Source organism: Anguilla anguilla, chromosome 1, assembly GCF_013347855.1.
Source record: "Anguilla anguilla isolate fAngAng1 chromosome 1, fAngAng1.pri, whole genome shotgun sequence".
Classification (NCBI taxonomy): Eukaryota; Metazoa; Chordata; class Actinopteri; order Anguilliformes; family Anguillidae; genus Anguilla; species Anguilla anguilla.
Window position 1 is genome coordinate 5,673,428 of NC_049201.1, and position 26,701 is coordinate 5,700,128.

At 47.7% G+C, this 26,701-nt stretch overlaps 1 protein-coding gene across 3 annotated transcripts in view; it reads left to right on the forward strand.

The window, feature by feature from the left end:
* LOC118220074 (leucine-rich repeat and fibronectin type-III domain-containing protein 2) overlaps nt 1–22,042 on the forward strand; it is a 138,036-nt gene extending 115,994 nt beyond the window's left edge. For all 3 annotated transcript variants that reach the window (XM_035403698.1, XM_035403692.1, XM_035403703.1), the window contains 2 exons: nt 11,209–12,604; nt 20,524–22,042. In XM_035403698.1, the coding sequence (XP_035259589.1) occupies nt 11,229–12,604; nt 20,524–21,502 (2,355 nt within the window). In that variant the 5' untranslated portion in view covers nt 11,209–11,228 and the 3' untranslated portion in view covers nt 21,503–22,042. The remainder of the gene's footprint in view (nt 1–11,208; nt 12,605–20,523) is intronic.
* The last annotated feature ends 4,659 nt before the right edge of the window (nt 22,043–26,701 follow it).

The following is a 26,701-nucleotide window of genomic DNA, read 5'->3' on the forward strand; positions in this document are numbered from 1 at the left end:
AACAATTAGCCTCAGACGTGTTTCTCGCTTTTTTTTTTTTTGCCTTCTCAAGATGTTAATTAATTCACTCAGGCAAGCCTAGATAGTTGACCATGTGTATACACGCTCATTGTTTTTTTTTTGTTTTTTTTTTTTTTGTTCTCTGCGCGTTAACGTCTTTAACATGTAACCAATCAAAACAATTCAGTGAGAAGGCTTCTTGTCTTCATGCAGCACCCCATTGATTTCCAAAAACAAGATGGAAACTGAATTAAAAAAATTAAATACATAAACTTTCTAAAACAACATTGCGCTTTTATTTTGATTTTTTTTACTAGCTTAACTTATCATTAAGGCAGCCGCCGCAGAGATAACTGCGGTGGCTCTAGGGACTCCAAATAGACTTTTAACTTCACCAACTGCCTTCTGAGTGTTGAAATGTCCCCCGGCCATTAGTGCCTAAGTGAGTGCAATGCGCAGACCGCAGGGCCGCCAGATGTGATGAGAGAACGCGCAGTGCACTCTGGGAATGCTGCTTCCTCCTGTCTGTGGTGCAGTTCCAATCAGGTGAAATAGTACTGAAGTACTCGCGCTCACTGAGAGAGAGAATCTGTGACGTGTGTGTGTTTGCGTGTGTGTGTGTTTGCGTGTGTGTACGCATGTCTGTGTGTGTGTGCGTGGTGTGTGCGTGTGTGTCTGTCTGTGTGTTTGTGTGCATGTGTGTATGCATAGGCATGTCTGTGTGTGTGCGTAAGTGTGTGTGTGTGTGTGTTAGTGAGAGAGATAGAGAAAGAGAGAGAGAGGGAGGGAGAGCTAATGTGTGTGTGGATGTGCATGTGAGTGTCGGGGCGTGTTTTCCTCGCTGGTCAGGTGTTTTCTCATTTCTCCATGCGCGCTTGCGGCAGCGCCAGTCGTCTGCGGCGCGGGGCACAGGGAGCGCGTCGCTGGGGAACGAGAGGAAAGGGAGCATGTTTATTTCTCTAACCCCCGTAACATCTTCTGCAAACAGTTTAATTCCCGTGACCTGTGAGATATTCTGAGGAATGCGTAATCGCAGCGCGCTTCAGTGCGCCGTGGCTCTCTCTCTCTCTCTCTCTCTCTCTCTCTCTCTCTCTCTCTCTCTCTCTCTCTCTCTCTCTCTCTCTCTCTCTCTCTCTCTCTGTCTCTCTCTCTCTCTGTCTCTCTCTCTCTCTCTCTCTGTCTCTCTCTCTCTCTCTCTCTCTCCCTCTCTCTCGCTCTCTCTCTCTCTCTCTCTGTCTCTCTCTCTCTCTCTCTCTCTCTCTCTCTCTCTCTCTCTCTGTCTCGCTCTCTCTCTCTCTCTCTCTCCTCTCTCTCTCTCTCTCTCTCTCTCTCTCTCTCTCGCTCTCTCTCTCTCTCTCTCTGTCTCTCTCTCTCTCTCTCTCTCCCTCTCGCTCTCTCTCTCTCTCTCTCTCTCTCTCTCTCTCTCTCTCTCTCTCTCTCTCTCTCTCTCTCGCTCTCTCTCTCTCTCTCTCTGTCTCTCTCTCTCTCTCTCTCTCTCTCCGCTCTCTCTCTCTCTCTCTCTCTCGCTCTCTCTCTCTCTCTCTCTCTCTCTCTCTCTCTCTCTCTCTCGCTCTCTCTCTCTGTCTCGCTCTCTCTCTCTCTCTCTCTCTCTCTCTCTCCCTCTCTCTCTCGCTCTCCCCCCTCTCTCTTTCCTGGCGGATTCTCACACCTCGCAGCCTCCTCCCTCAGCGTCTGAGGCGTGATGCTCGGTGATCTCCGGATATGTGATCTGCCGGGCTGGAGGGGAAAGACGAAAACTAAACGGTTAACCGGCACACCGAAACGGTGTTCCTGGAATCCGACGGAAAGGATCCCAAACGCTGCGTGGCTGTTGAGTTGTCAGTTTGCCCCAAAACCTGTCCAATTTTTAGACTTTTTCCCTCGCCTAGCCATGAAATTCAAACCTAGGTTGGTTTACACCTGTTGATTAATGTATATATTTCATTCAGAGTCGTTCAGATTATGAATATCGTTAGTAGTCCCAGAGTAGTAGTAACGGTATGTCTCCAACCTGGAATCGTACGCTGATTACGGGCACTAACGTTTGAATAATTATGGGGCTCCCAGCTCGGATTGTGGCAGTTAAATATCTGTTATCTTATGTTAGGTTTTTTGCTTTGCTTTGAGTTTTAATTTTCTTTAATTGTTATTATGCTCTGCGTCGTAAATTGAATTTCAGGCTTCGACTATTTCCCCGCCGTGATTAAAAACAGTATCTGTAAGTATACAGCAGGTCCCTTCTGTTTGTGTTTCAGGTAGGGAATGCATTCACGAACATGCCCTTAAATGCTTCGCACTGTCACAGGCTCTGTTTATGTTTGACCCTGCATCGTGTCTTTACCCTCTGTGGGAAGCAAAGGCCAGAGGACAGAGCCCCTTTTAAAACAAAGCCAGTTCATTAGAGAGGAACTTCTTCTTTTTTTCTTTCTAGCGTAAGAAAAACCCTTTGAAAGGCTGGCAGTGCTGTTAATTAGGCAGACAATGTGGAAAAAGAAATCTGATTTCTTAACCTCTGCATCCAGTGGCGAAAATTAATTTGGTTTCTCGGCAAGAGCCTCCTTCCACCTCCGCCCCTCTAATATTATAAGGGGGGGGGGGGGGGGGGGGGCTTGTTCTGAGACAGATAAGGCAGCGGAGGCTGGCCGGGCAGCATTAATCAAAGTCACGGCGCAGAGTGGCTGTTTGTGACTGAGCGCTGGGGTGATTAACACTGTAGATGGAGAGCGGGGAGCGCGTCGAGAGAGAGAGAGAGAGGGAGAGAGAGGGAGGGAGGGAGGGGGGGGGGGGGGGGAAGGGGGGGAGTGAGAGAGACTGAGAGAGAGAGGGAGAGAGAGAAAGAGAGAGAGGGAGAGAGGGACAGAAAGAGAGAGGGAGAGAGAGAGAGAGAGATGGAGAGAGGGTGAGAGAGAGAGGGAGAGAGAGAGAGAGAATGAGAGAGAGAGAGAGAGAGAGAGAGAGAGAGAGAGAGGGAGCGAGAGAGAAAGGGAGGGAGGGAGAGAGGGAGAGTTTTAATACGCTGCCCTTTACGGTGGGGTGGCGGTTATGAAAACTCTGTCTCAGCTGATAAATGAGAGCGCGGCGGCGCTGGCAAACATCCAGGCGGCGGGGGCGAAATTAAAACGCCGTTACTTCAGAAGCCTCGCGTGTGAAAAGGAGAAAAAGGAGAAAAAAGTGGGGCGGTTTAGGGTTCACGGTGCGCGTGGACCCTGTTGAGTAATGAGCGGGCCCCCGGAGACATCATGGCTCTTTTTCTGGTGTGATTTCCTGCTGAAAATGTGTGCGTGCATCACTGCAGGGGGGGGGGGGCACGCTCTGTCCTGGGTCACTGGGGGGGGGGGGGGGGGGCACGCTCTGTCCTGGGTCACTGGGGGGGGGGGCACGCTCTGTCCTGGGTCACTGGGGGGGGGGCACGCTCTGTCCTGGGTCACTGGGGGGGGGGGGGCACGCTCTGTCCTGGGTCACTGGGGGGGGGGTGGCCAGGCTCTGTCCTGGGTGTCCTGGACACTCCTTGTCTGCACGCTGTGCTCTGAATGCCTTAATTGGCTGGTGATTGAAGGAAAAACACAAATACCTGCTGATGGTGCGGCCCTCCAGGACTGGAGTTAAACCTGCAGGCACTGCGGCCCTCCAGGACTGGAGTTAAACATGCAGGTACTGCGGCCCTCCAGGACTGGAGTTAAACCTGCAGATGCTGTGGCCCTCTAGGACTGGAGTTAAACCTGCAGGCACTGCGGCCCTCCAGGACTGGAGTTAAACCTGCAGGCACTGCGGCCCTCCAGGACTGGAGTTAAACCTGCAGATGCTGTGGCCCTCCAGGACTGGAGTTAAACCTGCAGGCGCTGCGGCCCTCCAGGACTGGAGTTAAACCTGCAGATGCTGTGGCCCTCCAGGACTGGAGTTAAACCTGCAGGCACTGCGGCCCTCCAGGACTGGAGTTAAACCTGCAGATGCTGTGGCCCTCTAGGACTGGAGTTAAACCTGCAGGCACTGCGGCCCTCCAGGACTGGAGTTAAACCTGCAGATGCTGTGGCCCTCTAGGACTGGAGTTAAACCTGCAGGCACTGCGGCCCTCCAGGACTGGAGTTAAACCTGCAGACACTGCAGCCCTCCAGTCCTGGAGTTAAACCTGCAGATGCTGTGGCCCTCCAGGACTGGAGTTAAACCTGCAGACACTACTGCCCTCCAGGATTGGAGTTAAACCTACAGGAACTGCGGCCTTCCTGGACTGGAGTTAAACCTGCTTATGCTGTGGCCCTCCAGGACTGGAGTTAAACCTGCAGATGCTGTGGCCCTCCAGGACTGGAGTTAAACCTGCAGACACTGCTCCCCTCCAGGATTGGAGTTAAACCTGCAGGCACTGCGGCTCCTCCAGGACTGGAGTTAAATCTGATTATGCTGTGGCTCTCTATAACTGCAGTTAAACCTGCAGAAGCTGCAGCCCTCCAGCACTGTAGTTAAACCCGCAGGCACTGCGGCCCTCCCCTGTCGTAAAGGCATTGACCTGCGCTCCGTCAGATGGATAGCTTGGTGAGCGGAATCAGACACGGGAGGTCCTGCTACATACAGCAAGAGCTTACACGGCGAGGCTCAGATACATCCACCTGAAAGCCGCTTACAACCAGCTAAACTCGCGCGAGAGGAGGAACGATCCCCGCTGCCTCCGAGGTCACGAAGCTCGGGTAACATCGCCCCGATCCTCGCTCTCTCTATCGCTCTCTTCTCGCAGGAGCACGACAGAATGATGGAAGCGTCACATTAAGCTCTCGCCTGCCCCACGTGCGGGAAGCGCCGGTTCGCTTTACCCGCGCGACGAGCCGGGGGAATCCGCTATCTGCATCTCCCAGACTCCGCCGTAAACCATACTGGGGGGTGGGGGGGGTGCTCATTGGTGTGGGGGGGGGGTTGGGGCTTTTTTCCCCATATTCATCCAAGACTAAGTAGGGCTCAAATGCATTTCCATGCTGTTTGGAGAGAGAAGGCGAGGGGGGTGGGGGGGTGGGGGGCGGGGGGAGCAGGTGCTCAGAATCGTGGTCGAAGGTGTAGCCACCTTCTTAAGGATGGGATTATTCCATATTTATAATAATTTACATTTATCATTTTAAAATCTTTAAATAAGAGCGGCAGGAGGTACTGTTGCCTCACAGGAAGAAGGCTTCGAATCTTGCCCGGGGCCTCTCTGTGTGGAGTTTGCGTGTTCTCCCCGTGTCTGCATGGGTTTCCTCCGGGTACTCCGGTTTCCTCCCACAGTTCAAAGACGTGCAGGTTAGGTTAATTGGAGAGTCTAAATTGCCGGTAGGTATGAGTGTGTGCGTGAATGGTGTGTGGGCCCTGCGATGGACTGGCAATCTGTCCAGGGTGTATTCCTGCCTCTCACCCAGTGCATGCTGGGATAGGCTCCAGTACCTCCTGCCACCCTGGCCAGGAATAATCAGGTATAGATAAAAGATGGATGGATGGATGTTCGAATAACATCAGAGATTATTTTTAGGTTGCCACCGACTTATTGAGTCAAAAATCCTTTAGCCGGAGGCGGACCTAGCCTCTCTCAGATATGGATGTAAGACGTAATGAGAAATATAGCATCAGAGCTGATATAGAGCAGCGTAGAATATCCCATATGAAGAGCAAGTCCATTTTAAAGATACAGTACATTTAAATGTCAGCTGTGATTTAGAAATACATTTTTTTAAATGAAAAGGATGCGATGTTTCTTGTCAGCGTTCATTAAACAATGTTTTTCCGTGAATTAGGCCTAAGATGGTGTCTATGTTTGGGTACTCAGGGGGCCCCCCATGGCTGCTCATATGGGTGCGCCCCACCCACAGCACCCCCCGCTAATTCCGCTTCTGCCTCGAGCGTATCCGAGCAGGTAAACAATCCAACCTGTTCTTTATTTGATATCATTTCGGTGGAAATTAAAACCGTAAGCTCCTCGTAAGTCTCAAAAAAAACTTCTCAAAAAATCAGGGACACTGCGATGCGTGTGTAAGTAAATCCCGACTGCTGTCGATCCGAAGCTGTCGCGGCGCGATCCCGGCGCGATTGCTCGGCTCTGCGTCTTTAAGCGGCCATTTTGTTTAAAAAAAAAAAAAACTTGAATGCGGCGGTTTGAAGGACTGCCGACGCCCGGTCGTAATGATCTGCCCGGTGTTCGTCAGGCCGCTGCGGCGCGTGCATATCAATGCCCCGGCGTGATTGATGGGTCTTCGTGTGACTGTCATGTGCCAGCGGTAATAAAAGCCGTCAAAAGCGTCTCGTTCGTTGGTCCGCAAGGACCTGCTGAGTCTGTGGCTGTCTTTGGCCTGTCTCGCCCAGCAGACGGTATAGGCGTTGTGCCTTGTACTGGCGTTCTAAAGGTTATTTTATATTTACACCCTCTTTCTCTTTTTTTTCCTCCTCTTTCTCACTCCCTCGTTCCCTCCTCTTTCTTTATCCCTCCTTGTTTCTCTCTCTCACTCGCCCTCTTTCTCACTCCCTCGTTCCCTTCTCTTTCTTTATCCCTCCTTGTTTCTCTCTCTCACTCACCCTCTCTCTCTCCCTAACTCTCCCTTGATTGGTCTCTCATCGCCCTCTTCATTGTGTTATTTTCCGTTCTGTATTAAATTTGTTTCCCCCCCCCCCCCCCGCAGAAAACTGCGTAAATCAGATGAGGCAATCAGGCATTGTGGTTTCGCACCTGATACAGAATCGTGTTCACTCATAATCAGGGTGGATGTTCGCCGTTCGTAATGGGCTAAATCATGTCAGACAAACATGCACCTTTCAGAGGCTGGGCTGTAGCAGTCTTCAGGGAACGAGCTAATGTGAGCGCTCGAGAGCATGTCAGCTCACCTCCTTTCCCCCCTAAATAACCCTCCACCCCCCCCCCCCCCCACCCCCACCCCTCACCCTCCCAACTCACCTGCCTTCTCATTGCTGCCACCCCATTAGTCTGTTTCTCGCTTCACCTTTTGGAAATGTTCCAATTGACCCCTCCCCCCTCCCCTCCCATTCGCTGCAGCTGGCTGATACTGTATCACACCCCTCCCACCCCACCACTTAAGAGCTCACAGGGGAAGTCTGGTGTGATTTCGGCTGAAGTACGCAGACTGTAATCTCAGGGACGCCCTTGTTTCCCCCCCCCCCCCCCCCCCCCCGCGGGCTCCTGTCCTCTCTCTGTCATCTCTCCCACACTACTTTCTTTTTTAAAAGGCAAAAGTGCTTCACTGAGACCCACCTTTGCACTCACCCAGTCATCAGTGCAAACGTTCTTCAGCCCCGATCTCGTTGAATATCGTCTCGTTTTTATACCGACACCTTTTATCTTTAATCCAAACCACCCCCCGAAGACACACACATACACAATTACATATATACGCACTCACACGTACCTGTACACATACATTATTACATATATTATTATTATTATATTATTATTATTATTATTCTGTCAGGTAAATGAAAACAGTCAAATGATGTGGATCGTGTCTGTCTGGTCTTCTTCATTTCTTTTTTTTTCACTGTATTAGAAAAAATAATCACCAGGCTACTTAGAACAGTCAACGGAGAATTGGTACCAGTTGCTCATTCGCCTCTGGGCTCCTGTGAAAACAGCCAATCATTTTTAACGATGTGATTTGCATAAACTCGCCCCTTGGTCGGCCTCTTCTAAGAACCGAATAAAAACCCAGACTTTTTTTGTGATTTAGCGTCTGAGATCACAGAGTACAATTACAAACCAGCAGGCGAGACTTCAAACATGACTTGCATAACTGGCCATGCTAAAGGTGCTGTGTCATTCATGTCTGTCAGCGGGTAAGTCACTGCACAGCCTTCCCGAAGGAGGACAGAAATGAGGACCCAGTTTATTTTGCATTATTATGTGATGAGAGTTCAAACATGACTTGCATAACTGGCCATGCTAAAGGTGCTGTGTCATTCATGTCTGTCAGTGGGTGTAAGTCACTGCACAGCCTTCCCGAAGGAGGACAGAAATGAGGACCCAGTTTATTTTGCATTATTATGTGATGAGAGTTCAGACATGACTTGCATAACTGGCCATGCTAAATGTGATGTGTCATGCTGTCTGTCAGCGGGTAAGTCACTGCACAGCCTTCCCGAAGGAGGACAGAAATGAGGACCCAGTTTATTTTGCATTATTATGTGACAAAGGAGCAACAATCAGCATGCACAGTAAGCTGTCAATGCGCTTTGCAGCTCTCTAGATAAATAGATGTGCCATAAGTAAATTATTTTTTACATTATAAAAACTTCACCATTTAGACACTTCCTGCAGGGCCCTTAACTTTTGAAATAGCTTCTGGTTTTCCTCTATGACCAAATTCGAGATCTGATTCCGAATCGAGCATTTACAGTGCACTGTTGATTTACGGCGACCATGTTTGTTTGTTGGCTTCTCCGGAGTTGGATTGTGGACTGGAGGTGGGAGGGTCACTCCTGTCATTCTTGGTCAGTTAACCAATCAGCACTGCGCATGTGAAAAAAAAAACATGCCTACCCAAAATGGCCTGTTCAATTTGAAGTGAGAAAACTCTTCAATTTGAGTAAGAAACTCACAGGTTTTATTTTTAACATTTTCTTATGTAATGCTTGCAAAAAATGTATTGCAAAATGTTTTCCCTTAAAAACCTTATCAACATGCTCAGTAGGCCTTGCGGAATAATATAAAATTGCTGAAAAATAAGTGTAATAGGGGACCTTTAAAAGCTACAGTACCAGATGGCTGTGCTCATTGAAAGGGTTGAGGCTGTGACTTAGTATTTCTCTCTTTTTTTAATACTGTAGGGACTAAAAAAAAAGGAAGTTGTCACTTTGTATAAAAATGATGCTGACGTCTAGGAATGGAAAAGTTGCCATGGCGTTGAATCCTGTCGTTTATTTTGCTTTGAAAATTCAAGGTTTGATCTCGCGCTGCAGTTGGAAAGAACAAATGGAAAAAAAAAAAATCCTTTGGGTGATCCACTGCAAGCTCTGAACACGCCGTGCATGTTATTATGTGATTTAACACAGTCATAATAGTTTTCCTGAAATTAACTTTGCTTTACTACTTAGATCCTCTTTTTTTTTGTGTGTGTGTACAGGACAAATGCAGCCACACGACCGGTTTCTGTTCATTCACTTTAATTGAATTTACTTGTTACATTCCCTCCTGTCTGTTTTTTTTTTATGTCCTGCTATCTTAATGCGGCAGGCTGTAAAGACGCAGCAGCATCGCATCGCGTAATTGCGGGCATGCTTCAAAATGGCGGACAAGGCCTACATGCAATTATGACCTACTGCAGCTATAAGGGCCAGAGTGATGGGGCTTGTCCGGAGTGATCAAGACCAGGAACACACTGCTGCAGTGCTGCTGTTTCCCAGCTTTCACAGTTTATTTATTTATTTGTTTTTCTTCTTCTTCTTTCTTTTTAAAGTATAACGGATTGCGCTAATAACCTTCGTACCCAGTGAAAGGAACAGACAAAGCTCTCTGCTTCAGTCTTCCGGGCCCTCGAAAAAAAAAAAATGGGCCTTGTTTTTTTTTTTTTTTGTTTTTTTTTTTTAACGGCCAGTTCTCTGGCATTCGCTGTTCAGAAAAAAAAAATCTGATTAAAAATTGATTCGAGTTTTTAACGTATTTGAAAATTAATGAAGAAAAGAGTTCGTAGGAATGGAAATGGCCGGGGGATTAGGTAAGGGGTGGCCATCCGTTTCAATAAGGCGACGCCTGACGGCACGGACTGCTCAGGTATGCAGACCACGCGCCGCGTGCCCCCGCCCTCCCCCCCCCGCCACGGCCCTGCCACCCGCAGCGGCGGCCATTTTTCACAGCGTATCCTTTCCTCGACCAGCAGGAGTCCTGGCGATGAAGGAGAGAGGATGCGTGTTTGTGTCGCTCCTAATCTGGCTGTGTCCACGCTGCGCCGGGATAATCCTCTACGTCCCTTCCGCCCGCCCGATGTTCTTCCCCTCCCGCCTTTGAATCAGCTCCTTAGGAATGTGCTGTGTTGCTATTCTTCTTTTTTTATTATTTATTCTTTTTATTTTTTAGAAATGCCGAGTCATTGAAAAATACAATAAAGTGTAGCCTCACCTTCCCCCCTTTCTGTATTCCCACCTCCCACCCTCTACCCCCCCACCTCCCAGCCTCCACCCCCCACCCCCCAACCCCCCCACCCCATCCTCCATTGGTGTGTTGAATCCAAACATTTCCTGAAAGATTTAAATGTGACGCATTGGGGAAAACTAGGCGCTGTATCGCATTACCATAGCATAGCAGTTTACTAAACTCATCTTACATGGTCTTCCCTGGAGCTTTGCATTCTTCCTGGAAAACACTGCTGAATATAAACAAGTCATCCGATGCTTGGCATAGACAGAGAAAGCCCTGCAGTTCATAACATAAATATACAGAATATATTACAATACATAAATACATGATAATACATTATAATAATATGTATTATAGTAATGCATATTTTATGATAATAATAATAGTAGGTATTTTAATAATGCACTATAATTCATAAATACGTACATAAATAATTCTGTGTGTGTTTGTGTGTGTGCGTATGAAAGAGAACTTTTGTTTACTTTCAGACATAAAACGATCTACAATTTACTAGGTCAGTGGAGAGCTGGATCTAGGTACAAGATATAAAAGAAGGTGTTAGGTCCAGCTCCAAAAGTCTGTTATGACTGAACAGAGCAGTGTACATGTTTGTTTCTATGGAGCACGTGGTCCGTATGCTAACACAGTTCTTTGGTGTCCCATGAAATGGCTTTAGTACAGCCTCATCATGTAGCCTTTCCCCGCCATTTCTACTGTGAAAACAACCTTTAGCTCCACGAGGGAAAAGTACAGTAAGTGCACCTCATCTGAAGTGGGCCTTACATAGCATTCATATCACATTAATGAATACATAATGCATCGTTAACGCTGTCATAGGCACACATGAATATTTTTATGGCAGGACATCATTACTGCCATCATGTTTATCGTTACGTGCTTCATCACCTTGTGTCAGCTGTTACAAGTTGGCTGTAATGTTTATGTACGTTCATTAAAAAGTGCTTCGCGGGTTATATAGCGCCGGTAAAGTCGTTATGAAGACCCACTTCAGATGAAGTGGTGCTATGAAAAGGGCTCAAGAAATTAGATGATTGGTCCAGGTAAAGTGGCCTCAGAGTGTTCTCTCTCTCTCTCTCTCTCTCGTCCGTGTGTGGCAGGTTCCTGTCCCTGAGCTACAATGGACAAAGTGCTCTGCAGCCTCCTGCTCCTGGTAACCACGGTGACGATGGCCCGCGCATGCCCCAAGTACTGTGTCTGCCAGAACCTGTCGGAGTCGCTGGGCACGCTCTGCCCCTCCAAGGGCCTGCTGTTCGTGCCGCCGGACATCGACCGGCGGACGGTGGAGCTGCGCCTGGGCGGGAACTACATCATCAAGGTCACGCAGCTGGACTTCGCCAACATGACGGGCCTGGTGGACCTGACGCTGTCCCGCAACACCATCAGCTCCATCCAGCCCTTCTCCTTCATCGACCTGGAGACGCTGCGCTCGCTCCACCTGGACAGCAACCGGCTGACGGAGATCGGCGCCGACGACCTCCGGGGCCTGGTCAACCTGCAGCACCTCATCCTCAACAACAATCAGCTGAGCCACATCTCCCGGGAGGCCTTCGACGACCTGATGCTGACCCTGGAGGACCTGGACCTGTCCTACAACAACCTGCGCGGCGTGCCCTGGGACTCCATACGCAAGATGGTCAACCTGCATCAGCTCAGCCTGGACCACAACCTCATTGACCACATCTCGGAGGGCACCTTCGCGGACCTGGACAAGCTGGCCCGCCTGGATCTCACGTCCAACCGGCTCCAGAAGCTTCCCCCCGACCCCATCTTCGCCCGCTCCCAGAACAGCGTGGTGCTGACCACGCCGTACGCCCCGCAGCTGTCCCTCAGCTTCGGCGGCAACCCGCTGCACTGCAACTGCGAGGTGCTGTGGCTGCGGCGGCTGGACCGCGAGGACGACATGGAGACCTGCGCTTCCCCTCCCGGCCTGAAGGGGCGCTACTTCTGGTACGTGCGCGAGGACGAGTTCGTGTGCGAGCCGCCGCTCATCACGCAGCACACGCACAAGCTGCTGGTGCTGGAGGGCCAGACCGCCAGCCTGCGCTGCAAGGCCGTCGGCGACCCCGTGCCGGTCATCCACTGGGTCGCCCCCGACGACCGGCTGATCGGCAACTCCTCGCGGGCCACCGTGTACGAGAACGGCACGCTGGACATCCTCATCACCACGTCCAAGGACTACGGCATCTTCACCTGCATCGCGGCCAACGCCGCCGGCGAATCCACCGCCTCCATCGAGCTGTCCATCATACAGCTCCCGCACCTCAGCAACGGCACGGGCCGCGCCTCGCAGCCCAAGTCCCGCCTCTCCGACATCACCAGCTCCACCAAGACCAACAAGGTGGAGCCCAAGGCTCCGCCCGAGCGGGTGGTGTCGGTGTCGGAGGTGACCGCCGTCTCCGCTCTCGTCAAGTGGTCGGTCAGCAAGGCCACGCCGAAGGTGAAGATGTACCAGCTCCAGTACAACTGCTCCGACGACGAAGTGCTCATATACAGGTAAAGTCCGTAGCCGTTAGGGGAAGTTAATTGCTGTTTTGTACAAGGACATAGTGCTCATATACAGGTAAAGACCGTAGCTGTTAGGGGAAGTTAATTGCTGTTTTGCACACAGGACACAGTGCACATACACAGGGAAAGATCATACCTGTTAGAGGAAGTTAATTACTGCTTTGTACAAGGACATAGGCAACATACATTGCTTGAAAGTAGAAGCAGTTCATGTTCTTTCACTCCTATGTGCTGCTCAGTTATTTTTGCACTACAGTTCTTAGAGAGCGAGCGTGGTTCCACAATTCATTACATCCAGTCCCCTCTGGCATTAACTATACATGAAGCGGATTGTGTAACGTTGTAGAGTTACATTTTAAAACTAAATGTGAAGCTGGCCAGAAAGGGAATCCAATTACCAAATGACTTTTGCTTCATTTATTAATTTGAAATCTTGACAAGAGCTGAATTTCTAGCGCCCTTGAAGAATTTCTAGCGGCCTTGAAGAAATTGTTCAGTCCCGACGACCCACAATGCACATCGGCACTTCATAACCTAGAGCCACTTGATTCACGCATCATCAGAGTCATTTAACAGGTGCTCATATCCAGAGTGACTGTCAGTGTAAGAGAACATGACACTCCTCTGTCACACAGACCAGGCTGTCAACATTACTGTACCAGGCCAAGTGTACGTATCGTATCAATAGAAGAACTCTAAATGTAAGTCAACCGACCTAGAACCATGATCTAAAATGCATACTGGGAAGCACACAAAAACCATGGAAAACCCAGAGTGTTGATAGGACATATTTTGAGTAAGAACTATGAAAATAAGGAATGTGTGTTCTATTTCATTCATGAAAAATGACAAGGATGAAAAAATTTCTGCATGTATTGCTTTTCACGTCATTTAGGAAATGTGTTACTGCCACAAACCAAAAAAATGTCTGTCTCGTATTACCCGTCTCATTACAGCAGTCTGTGGCAAATACGGAATTGAATCACTTTTGTTTAAGTAAAACTAAAATGAATGTTCCCTAAGACCAAATTCCTGATGTGGTCACTGTTCAAGTCCATTTCACCTCTAAACATCCAGAATACATTGCTGCCGTATGTACATGCATTTATATATATACGGGGAAACTGCATGCTTGTAGCAAATAAAAATAGATCCCAAATAACATAAAGCACAGGGTTTCAGCTGGCACACCGTGCTCTTTCCCCGCAGTCCAGTGACTGAAGACCTGGTTTGCGTGCCCTCGAAACCAGCGCGCGGCGTCGAGCGGGAAGCTTATCGCACGCACGTCACACCGGGAAGCAGACCCCTGGCCCTCGGGCCCCGAGTGCCAATCATCTGACATTATCGTCGCGGCGACGGCGGCCCGGCGGCCCGCCCGCCCTCCCGCTCGCTCGCTCGACAGAATTCCATTACGGAGGGAAATTAAAGATAATGCTCGAGGGCCGCGTGCGTCTGAGGTGCGGCCCGATTGCGGGCCGGCGCCTCGCCGATGCGACGCGTGTTTTTTTTTTTTGGCGGCGCGACGGAGAATCTCCCGCGAGATTTATCGTCCGGAATTTTGCGAACGACGGTGTCCTGGCGCGGCGGAATTGTGCAGGGATTATGGGTGAGGCGGCGACGACGATCGCATTATGCGATCGCGGCCGCGATAGGTCGCGTCGGCTGCAAACCTTCGGCGGTGCTCAAAAACCGAATATCAATTAACCTCCTTCGCCGCGCTTTTTAGTCAAAGTGTCACGCCTTCCGTGATTCAGTGCCCGTACGTGCCATAGATTACAATCTGTCTCAGAAATGATAGCAGTAACTGGGAACCCCTGTGGATGGTTATTAGCTTACGGCAACACGTGTGTTTTCAGAGCGAAATGTGAACTGCATGAGAAGTGTTCCGTTCTTATCGGGCATATGAAATAAGGATTCGCGGATTTTCATCTTTAGAAATGCGTTGGTAAGCAGCGCTTATCTTTCTCTTTTCCAACAGTCATACCCTGTGCTATTTTTGTTTTGTATTATTCATACGTAGGGGCAATATGTTGTTTTCAGTATGGGGTTTTCTCCTTAACGAATCACACACGTGATCTGAATGTCCTTAATTCAATATTCTAATACTTACGCAACAATTACTACTTTTGCCTTTTAAGTGGGCAAATGTACCAAGACTGTACGGGGAAAATGCATCCAACATTATTATGGATCCACCAGAACCCAACTGTAACCAAGCCTGTAGTCTTCTTTAGATACGCCTACCTGTGTGGAAGTATCTAGTTTTAATGTTACTTTGTGTCCCTCATTTACCCAAGTATTTCCACCTCTTTGGACACTATCTGCATATGCCACCGTATATGTGGATGCATTTTTATAAATGATTGCATTTGAAATGCATAAGCAATTACCAGCTGGCATGCAGTAATTTTGAACCCAATTCGTGGTGACATTAGCATCAAATCAAATCAAGTGGTTGTAAAATTAACGATTTTATTCCTTTACTTTCCAAGCATTAGCATACTTTTGAACAATTTTTACAGGCAAAGAACCTTTTCATTTTCTGTCATTTAATCACGTAGGAAGATGATTCACGCTCAGATCCTCGAAATCATTCTGGAATAAGGTGGCTAGCAGTGTAGTATTATGGGTAATTAGCTGGGCTTATAGCCTAAAGGTTACAGGTTTGATTCCAAGGTAGGACACTGTATCCTTGTGCAAGATACTGTGGATATGTAATTGTGTTTTTAAAAACCTGGATGAAGTGATTAACTTTAGATTAGCACCTATAATTAGACCCTAGAAGATACTGTCAACATCAGGGATTGTATGTTGGAATGTCGGTATGTCGGCTATACAGCTTGCAGTAGTTTTACGTTGAATTTTGGGACCCACACATTGTATTTTTTTAAATATTTTTCTGTCTGCTTCCATTCTATTTCCACTGTGCCAACATTTCCACAGAGGAAAAAAAAAAAGAATATATAAATTAATTGGATGCCCCCCTCATCCCCCCCCCCACCCATGTTAATTCTGTTTCCTCTGGGCTTATCTCAAGAGTCCACACTGTTCATGCAGAAATGAGCCAGTTATCATTAATACGTAAAAACATGCCATTAGACCTCTTTGAAAAAATAATATCATGTGTGCTGTTTCAGTGTTTCTAATAGAATTTCGAATCGGAATAGGACACATCTGCTTATCTTCGGACGTGAATTATGAACGAGCGTTTTGAGAGCACAATGAGATGAGCGTATGGGAAACACACACTCACATTATGGAGGGTGTTCTTGAAGAATAATGTGAGTTGTTATTTTATTCATTTATTTATTTATTTTATTTGGACGGGGATAAATTCGGACCTGTCCATCCATGAAATGACAAAATGAAACTTAATAAGGAGGACAGTTTCTCCAAGTACAACAGGCAAACAACACTAAATTCCCCCTTCATTGGACACTAAGAGGCCATTGGGGATTTCATTATATGGGTGTGATTAAATTGTCCTATTCAAATAAATAGCCCCAAAGCAACCATAACGGTCCAGGATATATTCTTACTCGAGTCATGGTTGTATTGGTATTTTTTATTGGGCTGGTTTGTCTCCAAAAAAAGGATGTGGGGCTGAAGGCCATAAGTCTGCCGATTCACCTTGGTGAACTGTTTTGCAAGAGCATATACTTTCTAAAAAAACTGTTACTGACAAAGCCTTCAAACTTCGCTACATGAAAAAGGAGAACCACAGCTATTGTTACTCATTTCAGCTGTACCTGGTAATGAAAAAAAATAGTAATAATAAAAATCTGCCCAGAGCTGTCCAACTCTGTTCCTGAAGATCTACTATTGTGTGTACATTTTCACGCCAACCCGATCAAAGCACGCCTCACTCAGTGGCTGGAGGTTTACAAAATCTTTGTAAAAAATGAAAACCAACAGGGCGGTAGATCTCCAGGAACAGGGTTGGGCCGCCCTGTTCTGTGTCGTGACATAATCGGGACTGTCGGCCATTTTATGAAGCTCCGCTCGGGCTCAGTGTTTCTGGTCTAGCACATTAACCCAGCGACACAGACAGGTTGGGATCGATCAAAAAGGCGCGCACACGTGGAAGCCCTTGTGTAACTGCCACGAGCGGCATCTGTGCGAAAAAAAAGGCAATTATGAGCGAGAAATAGTCTACATCGCCGGAGGAGATACGTGATCGAACCCAACCCTTCCGGATGTGGCCCGTCCACGCCATGCTCGTGCTGTGCTGTGCTGTGCTGTGCTGGGGGAACGAAAGCTCTGATCAGGTCTCAGCCAAGGGGAAGTTCTAAAAATAAGCACAGGCGAAGCAACCTCAGACTCCGCACGCAAGCCTGTCGTCTGCGAAAATGTGTGAGATTGGGAGCTCGCTCTGCTGAGCCCAAATGGAAACGCTTTCAAACACGCGCCGGAGCGGGTGGGGGAAGGTGGGGGGGGGGGGGGGGGGGGGGGGCAGGCGGGCGAGTGGGGAGGGAGGATGGGGGGGGGGGAAGGGGGGTAGACAGCTCTGTTTTCTCTGCTCTTCCGAGCAGGGACGGATTGTGCCACTGATCAAAAGCGAAGATCCAAGAATGCGGACTGTATTATGGGGCTGTTTTATCTCCTCGTCTTATCTCCCCTCCTTTTGTGTGGAAGTACGCTTGCCCCGGCTGTGGAGTCACTTCCTGATACGAAATGGAAGATGGCCATTAAGCCTAACTTTAAGAACTGGCTCTTTAATAATAATAATAATATTAATAATAATAATAATAATAATAATAATAATAATAGTAGCTTTTAAGTTATTATTTTCTTGCTGGTGTGAAGTCAAACAAATACAACACAAGTGTTAGTAATGAAAAGAGTTATAAAACTAAATAACAATCAAATATAGAGCAACCGCAATAATATAGGAACAATACCAAACTTCTACAGTTAAAAGCGAATAAGAAATGTCTTTATAATATTTTTTAAAAAGAGCAATGGGGGGGGCGGGGCATCGAGGTCCCCACGTACGCCCTCCGCTGTACGCCCTGTGAGAAACAAGAGTTGGCGGGCCGTTCGGTTCCGGATTCTTCCGTACGCTCTCACGCACAGTGTTGGCCTACGGCCATGTGTGCACAAAGCAGCACCTGGATAGACCTGCGTCTCACATACGTGTGGCATATGCCTGATTTAGCCCAGAACGTGGTGCAGTGTGGCGCCTGTCCAGAGTACCTGTCCGTGCCGTGCATGTGTCGACCCACGGTTTGCTGAGAAAGCACGACAGGCTATAGAGGCATAATTAGTGTGCTCGCTCATTAGGAGGAAGCAGGCTCACCCCCCCCCCCCCCCACCCTTGTCAGTTTAACACTGTGGAAATGCTGTACAGTCAAGCCTTAAGCAACAGCCCTGCAATCGTTCACAGTGACATCGCGACCTGGAACAGCGAAGTCTGACTCGCGGCTCGTAACCTGAGGAGTGACGGTGTGATGTAATGATCAGGGAACTGGGCTTGCCACCAAATGTTAATGAGTTATTCCATGAAAGGAGGTGCAAGCCAACTGATCATGCTACTGGTGCCAAAGAATTCTCCGGGAGACAAGGATCTGAGTGAAATGGACCTTTCGGCAAAGAACCGATGGGTTAAAATACATGGTTTAAGCTTTTATGTCGTATGTGTGATATATTGCTTTGGCTTCTTAAAGTCTAAAGCAGTCTGACTTAGTATAAAATAACAGTAAAGCTCCCTGTAATCCGGCTGAGATTTTTTTTTTTCACTGAAACTGACATTAAAACTAAAAAATGAAATAAAAAACTTTATGGGAGAATTAAGCAGAATGAACGTAACCTTCAGCTGAACTCTGGGCCGCCGTGACCGGGGTGCCTGAGGAACGCGTTCTCCTTTGTTTTAGACGTCCTTTAAAAAAACCATCTGCCGGGACACAGATGAGATATTACAGCGCTTGGTAATTACCGTCTTCCCACACGAAGAAAGCGTGGGTCAGCAGGGGCGGTACCGGATCTGTCCGGGTCCTGTTGGAGGGTCAGAGAGAAAGTGAAACGCCTCCCTGTCTCTGCGCATTAGTCTCAATTCAACTGTTGTAAATTAAATTTGAAATTAATCTCCGGAGGATGCTGTAACAAACCTCCCCAGCCCGTACTGATCGGATTGGTTCCAACAGGAAACCCGTCCCACATACAAACCTTTTTCCTTCTGTAGTTCTGAAGTTCTGAAATTCCAAGTTCTGAATAATTTCACTCTTGATTGATAGTGGATCTTCCGCACTAACCCCCTTCCCCATTCCTACGGAGTCTTGAGGTGTGATTTCCGCCTTTTTCCTAAGTGATTTTTCTCTGACAGCTGTGGTCTAAACCCCTCTCACTGACGTGGCTAGGCAAGATATATTATCAGCGTATCAAGATATATTATCAGAAAGATTTTTTTTTTTTCCTCATCGCTTGGAGGGGAGAAAAGGGCAATAAGTCTTTCTTTTAAAGAAATAATATGATAAGTCCTCCGCTAATGTACATATCATTGGACAGGATGGATTGCCTGAATGAATTGCATTGTCTTACTGCCACCCCTGCACCGAGCATTGGTAAATTGCTAAATCAGATCGCCACGGTAACAAACGTCCTCTGGGCAAATCAGGCAAGGTGAGGTTGGATGCAGATGGCCCATCCATTAACGTCTGTCTTCGGTGGTCCTTCGCCTTCAGGAAACTGATGAATGACTCGGAAATTACATTAATACCGGGGAAGGCTGATTGAGTGTCAGGCTTTTCTGAAGTTTTTTTTTTTCCCCACCCGGTACTTGCGGACGGACGCTTTTTAGCTCCTTTTAATTTGTTCCAGAATATCTCCAAAAAAGCGTAAATTGAAAAGTCTGGGCACGTGGCGACTGGCGCGGAAGCCAATTACTGCTGGCTGTCAGGTGGACGTGACTACAAAGGAAGTACTGAAGTTCTGTTGGACTAGTAACATCGACTACTGTGGAAGTGCGTGGCCACGAGCTGCCTCTGCTTATTTATTTTATATTTAGTAGCCCCACATATAAACGTAATCGACAAGTATATTTTGGCCACACCTCTGCCGAAATTTTGGTATTGCTGGTGGTGCAGATATTGACTGCTGAATCCATGTACAGTTGCAGTACTAGTTTAGCTCGATGTACCTAGTTAGGCTAATACGATCACGTTAATTTTTATTTGGCAGGATTGTTTTTGTCTGATTCTGATTAGGCTAGTTTGTACTTGGCAGGATTGTTTGTTTGTTTGCTGAACAGGTTACTCTACAGGGTTGGAGTCCTGATCTATGTGGTCACTTCTGGCACTATGATCTTTACTTCACTCTAGTGTGTTTCTTTTGCACCTCTGCACCTTGAACTAATGCACTTGTTGTACGTCGCTCTGGATAAGAGCGTCTGCTAAATGCCTGTAATGTAATGTAATGCAGTGAGAAGCTTTTTTTTTTAATACACATCATTAAAAGGTGAATATTTTCTAAATACTTCATATCCTTTGGTTTATTTAGTTTAGAGGATAGTTGCTATTTTGGCCCTATCGCTCCAGTCTGCTCTTTTGAGTGAACAAACCAAGGAGAGTTCACAAAAGGCCATTGCCATTTTGAAAATTTGAATCAACTTGAATCAAATACCAACCGTTCATTTTTGAGTGCTGTGAAAATATTTTTATTGTCTCCATTGAATTTATGATTTAAGAAATGCATGCGCTTTAAACACTTAAATGGAGCGTATTAAATGAAACCTTGATTTATTTTATCTCATTTTATATTTAATTCAGTGCCCCTGAGTGTTTCACGTTTGTTACCAGCTTTCACCTCTCCCAGTACATTAGCCCTGAAGTACTGCGTGTCCTCCTGTTGACCTTGACCTTGTGAAGGTCGTTAACGCTGCCCTGTGCCTCCCCCTCTGTCCCCCCCGTCAGGATGATCCCGGCGTCCAGCAGGGCCTTCCTGGTGACCAACCTGGTGTCGGGGGTCCAGTACGACCTGTGCGTCCTGGCCATCTGGGACGACACGGCCACCACCCTGACGGCCACCAACGTGGTGGGCTGCGCCCAGTTCGTCACCCGCGACGACTACCCGCAGTGCCAGTCGCTGCACAGCCACTTCCTGGGCGGCACCATGATCCTGGTGATCGGCGGCGTCATCGTGGCCACGCTGCTGGTGTTCATCGTCATCCTGATGGTGCGGTACAAGGTGTGCAGCAGCTCGCAGTCCGGCAAGCTGCCGGCGGTCAGCAACACCTACTCGCAGACCAACGGCGGGCAGGCGGGGCGCAACGGCGTGCCTCCGCCCGCCAAAGCCGCCGCCGCCGCCAGCGCCACCGCCAAGGTGGTGGTGGTGAGGGACGAGCTGGTGGAGTTCAAGTGCGGCTCGCTGCAGAGCAGCCTGTCCTCGTCGTCCGGCTCGCTGGGTTGCCGCGACGGCGACAGCTACAGCCTGCGCAGCGAGAGCGGCGGCCTGTCGGCCAGCCGCTGGCGGCCCGGCCCCGCGTCCCGGGCCCGGCCCAACCTCAACCACCTGCTGGGGGCCTTCGTCTCGCTGGAGCTGCGGGGCCAGGGGCGGGACCCGGGGCCCTCGGGGGCCTCCGGCGCCAGGGCCTCGGTGGCGTCGGCGGCCGCGGCGCCGTCCGACAAGGAGCCGCTGCTGGGCCGCACGGACTCGCGGCTGAGCCGGCTGCTGGCGCTGCCGCTGGAGGGCAAGCCCAAGAGGAGCCAGTCCTTCGACATGGGCGACTTCACCGGCACGCAGTGCTGCTCCTACCCGCCGCGGATCAGCAGCATCTGGACTAAGAGGAGCCTGTCCGTCAACGGGATGCTCCTGCAGTGCGAGGAGGCCGGCCTGGAGGGGAGCAAGGCCACCTTCGACAGCTCCGAGTGGGTCATGGAGAGCACCGTTTGAGGCGGGACGTGGGGGGTTGGGTTGCGTTTGGGGCGGGAGGGCTGGTATATGCGGGGACACGTGGAGCGGAGACGAGGGACAAGAGATACATTGGAGGAAAAAAAAAAATAATGTAAAAAAAAAAAAACGAAAACACAAGAAACAAAAAAAGGAATTATTTTGCGCGGAGGACGCCTACTTTGTGGCGCTCGCTCCTGCGCTGCATGAAGTTCGTCCATGTGAATACCGTCGTCCTTCCGTCGTGTGAAACAGACTCCCGCGGCCAAAGCAGTCGCGTCGGGGGGGGGGCGGTGGCCTCTGCGCTGGGGATTACACTGACCTGCCTTGGAACGCGTGCGTGGGCGTAGCCGCACACGAGTCAGAGCTGCCGGACGGGCCCGCACGTACGCGTCCGACGGGACAAATCGAACGTGGCGGGGGGGCGCTGTGGAACGAGACCTCGGCTCCCGGGCGGTCCCAGCTGGAGCAGAGCGGGATTTCGGCGATAAGGTGGTGCGAGCGCGGCGTGGGCGAATGGCGGGGGAGTCAGGAGGGCTGAGAGAGGGATTGCTCAATCTCTGTCAGCGCACCGCACATCTGAGAGGATTACCCCGTCGGCGGGGGCGGGGGGGTGAGGGGGGGGAGCACGGATCACACCGCTTCACACTCCTCCAAGCCACAAAGGACTACCACTGGGGGGAGAAATTAAAAAGCAAGCGTATAATAATAATAAAAAAATTGCATTTTTATTTAATCATATTTTTTTATTTCAGTGACTGAATGTGTGTTTATTTCAAAGTTAATCTCTCCTGAGAGGGAGTTCAGCGCTTCTTGCATAACTAAAATGGAATTTATAAGTATTGTTTTATTCCCTTCTCTTTCATCACCAAACACCCCCCACCCACCCACACACACACACACACACACACATTCAAGTTATTGCATGACATACCAGCATCATTTAAATATTTTCAACCCCCCCCCCCCCCCTTATAAAAAACCTTGATATAATTCATCAGACTCGGGTCAGAGATAAAGCCTTTGATTTAGCAGTTTCTTTTCTCCCTGCACTACTGTAACACAACGGGAAACAAAATTACCAATGAAATCACTGTGTTCCGTATGCCACAAAAGAATTTGAATATATACATACAATTAAGGAGGGACAAACTCTACTCCTCCTGCATAGTAAAACGGAACACAAAGCAAATTAAACCATCAATCAGTGAGTGTGTCTGGGGATTGATGAGCAGCGGTAAACCGAGTTTTCTCCTCCGGGGAGACGCTAAATTAGGCTGCTGATGTGCAGTGATTCTCTGTGTGAGCGAGTGCGTTGAAATGCGCGTTTCAGTGAAACGTTCAGGCCATCGTGCTCCGGGCGGAAGCCACGGAGGGAACAGAAAACTGTTTTGATTGACAGCTGGTAGAAACACTAATAGAGAAGAGGGTGGGGGGTGGGGGGTGGTGGGAGGGAGTGTTCAGGAATTCCCCAGAGCTTAGCTCTTGGAGACCAAGATGATACTAAGTATTAATTAACTTATTATTAAATGAGGTTGGCCCACATTTTTTTTTTAAAGAATACAATGTATGTATGTTTTTTTATTTATTGGGAACGTTTATTGGGATTTATTTTTCTGTCTCTCGCTCAGCTAATATCTCGTTCAACCATATCATGCCATACCACACAGTACAGTAACATTCTACCATCACTGGTTCACTTGCAGTACAGTAACATCCTACAATTACATGATTACATGCAGTACAGTACAATTACAGGTTCACATGCAGTAACGTGCTACAATCACAGTATCACAGACAGTACAGTAACATGCTACAATCACAGTATCACAGGCAGTACAGTAACATGCTACAATCACAGTATCACAGGCAGTACAGTAACATGCTACAATCACAGTATCACAGGCAGTACAGTAACATGCTACAATCACAGTATCACAGGCAGTACAGTAACATGCTACAGTCACAGTATCACAGGCAGTACAGTAACATGCTACAGTCACAGTATCACAGGCAGTACATTAACATGCTACAATCACAGTATCACAGGCAGTACAGTAACATGCTACAATCACAGTATCGCAGGCAGTACAGTAACATGCTACAATCACAGTATCACAGGCAGTACAGTAACATGCTACAGTCACAGTATCACAGGCAGTACAGTAACATGCTACAATCACTGGTTAACACACAGTACAGTTACATGCTACAATCACAGTATCACAGGCAGTACAGTAACATGCTACAATCACAGTATCACTGGCAGTACAGTAACATGCTACAGTCATAGACTTCCATGTCTTTTTTTCTATGAGTGTCATGCACTCATATGGAGACCATGAGTGGCTAGGCATCCTCTGATGGTTTATTGATGCGTTTATTGTCTCTCTCTTGGTTGGTATGTTCCATTGCATTGCGATATTTGGTTTTCTTGTTTGTTACATTTCGATGTACTGTTCCGTATACTGACTTTTTTGTACAATAACTGAGTGAGAATGTATCATGGGAAAAAATTGTACAGTAGTTCTTTTATTTCCATGTTTGGAAAAAGTGAGAAGGTGCTTTACTGTATCGTTACAACATAAGCGTGTACTTGATTTGCATAGTCACGTTTCTCACCTGAAGTTGTAGAAAAAAAAGAAAATATGTTCTGTGGTCAAAGATTTTGCTACAAAAAAGATAAATATGATAAATTCCTAAGAATGCTCTTGTGTTAGTTCTGTTCCTTTGTGGTCCAGTATGTTCATTTACAGGGTTTGTGATCTGGCTACATGGTACCAAATATTATTGTGCCTTATAAGCAAGTAGAAATCTAGGATCTGGTAAATAACAATTGTTGCATTATTGCAATGGTAATTTCTATCAAACTAACATAATGCTAATTGACTAGTTATATCTATACTATTAGCTGTCTTTGCTAAATAGAATTCCATGATTGCAAAGGAATAACCCCAGTCCTGGAAACAGTGTTCATATACAGTTAATTGGAATAATTTATCCTGCTTTCGTATCTAGCAAATAGCGCTAATCCCATATGCAGCGTGAATTAGTCAATCCATTTGCTTTTCTGCCCTAGAGTTAACTCACGGGTCACATATTTTTTTTATATCTCTGGTTGATGACAGGTAGCTATGTTGACATTACATCATACCTAGGGAAGTTCCACTGTACCTGTTCCTGTACCTTTTACCTTGTGTTATGGCAATGAGTCACCGTGTTTCCTTTTTTTTTGTCTGTTTTTAGTTAGACGGATATTTTTACTTTTAGCCAAACGACAGGGCACACAAAAATGAGCCATTAACGTAGATAAATGGTAATTATACCTAACCTGAGGTTTAATACAGATGAGTTATTAGCTGCTATGGTGCTTGTAATGCGTGAAATGGGGAAAATGGGAGGTTCTGAAACCACCAGAATCAGAGAATAGCGAATTGATGATAAAGAAAACACTTTTGGCTTAGTTTAGTGTGTTTTCCAATAAGACAGGAAAGCCATTTCTAGAGGTAATTAGAGCATGTAATTAATCTGTAGTGGCTTGGAAATTAGCTCCTTTGAGTGACATAAGTTTCTGACAATTTCCTGATTGGTGGCGGTAGCTAATTCTTCAGTTAATCAGCGGTTTCATAATAATTATCAAATGCACTTAATTACTGGGTAGCAACAAATTACTATTTATCATTTCCTGGGTCATTACTTTGATGAATGTGAAGGTTATTAGTTCTGCATTATGAAGTTCTTACGTCCAGCAATGCAAAAATATTAACACTCCATAATTAACTGATCAATAATCGATCAAATTAAGGATCAACTTCTTGTACTGAGAAATTTAATAACTACTTTTAGATTTTTTTAATTTGGATGATGCACCAAATCCATTGCCAAATTCCAAAAACTGTTAGAAATGGTCAGTTCTCCCAATCATATTTCCTGCTCTTAAGTTTTGTATTTTTATTTTTAGGGAACTTTTGGTTGTGTACAGTATATTCAAATATCTTTCCAAAATGCATTTTCTCTTGTACAGAAACCCAGTTGCGTCCGGACCCTTCCAGTTGAATAATTATGACCATCCACATTAAGTGTAATGATTAAATTAACAGCGAGCCACCACTGGTCTTCACTTATATAGTAGATGTGTCTAACATGGAGTAGAGCAGGGGCGTCAAACTAAACTCCCAGGGGGCCACGGTATCTGTGGTTTTTTTGTGGTTTTCCTTTCAACTGGCTGCCAATCAAGGCCTTGAGAACAAGGTGTGCGGATTCTTCAGCCAGTCAGCGACTTCGATAAACCACGGGAGCCAAGAACACCCTGACAAACCAGCAGAGACCGCGGTCCTCCAGAACTGGAGTTTGACACCTGTGGAGTAGAGCGGTGTCATTAGGTAGTAACCTGTACCTGTCTAAGCATGGCTGAGTTGCTCTACAGGGTATGGAAAGCCCTTGTATCCAAAGCTGACAGGAACCATTTTGCAGACATTTTTTTTTTGGGGGGGGAACCAGGCACCCTCCCTTTACCACAGCAAAGGCATTAATGTTATCCCGAAGTCCGTCTAAATCCCCGGAGGCACATAACACATCTTACTCTGAATCTAAATCTGCCGAAACTAAAAGGCCTTCCAGCGGGGCGGTAGCAGCTGAGGCCTGCTGAGGAGGCTTACGGCGGCGAAGATGTCCGCGTTCAAACCTTCAAATCCTTCGCCGGACGTATCGGAGCAGTCCTGAGGCAGCGGGTAACGCGGGAGGCGGGTGGCGGGTTTTCGGCTGTGTGGAGTGACGCGGTCGTACTGAGAACCCGCCGGGTGTGTGTGTGTGTGTGTGTGTGTGTTACTGTGTGTGTGTGTGTGTGTGTGTGTGTGAGTGCATGTGTGTGTGAGTGTGTGTCCGTGTGTGGGTGTGTGTCCATGTGTGTGTGTGCGTCTGTGTGTGTGGGATTGCATGTCTGTGTGTGCTTGTGTGTGAGTGAGTCTGCGTGTGTGTTTGGGTGTGTCTGTGGTGTGTGTGTGTGCATGTGTGTGTGTGTGGGGGGGCTAGCTTTGAGCAGAGGAATCGTCTGCCTCCCAGAGGTAGCGGAGGGATTTCTCCTACATCCAGCAGCTCTTAATTGAGAGCGCCTTAGCGAACCTCCTCAGCACTGTCCTTATTAAGAATGAAGGAGACGGCGCTGGTGGCCCTGGCTGAGAATAGCCTTTAATTCATATAATC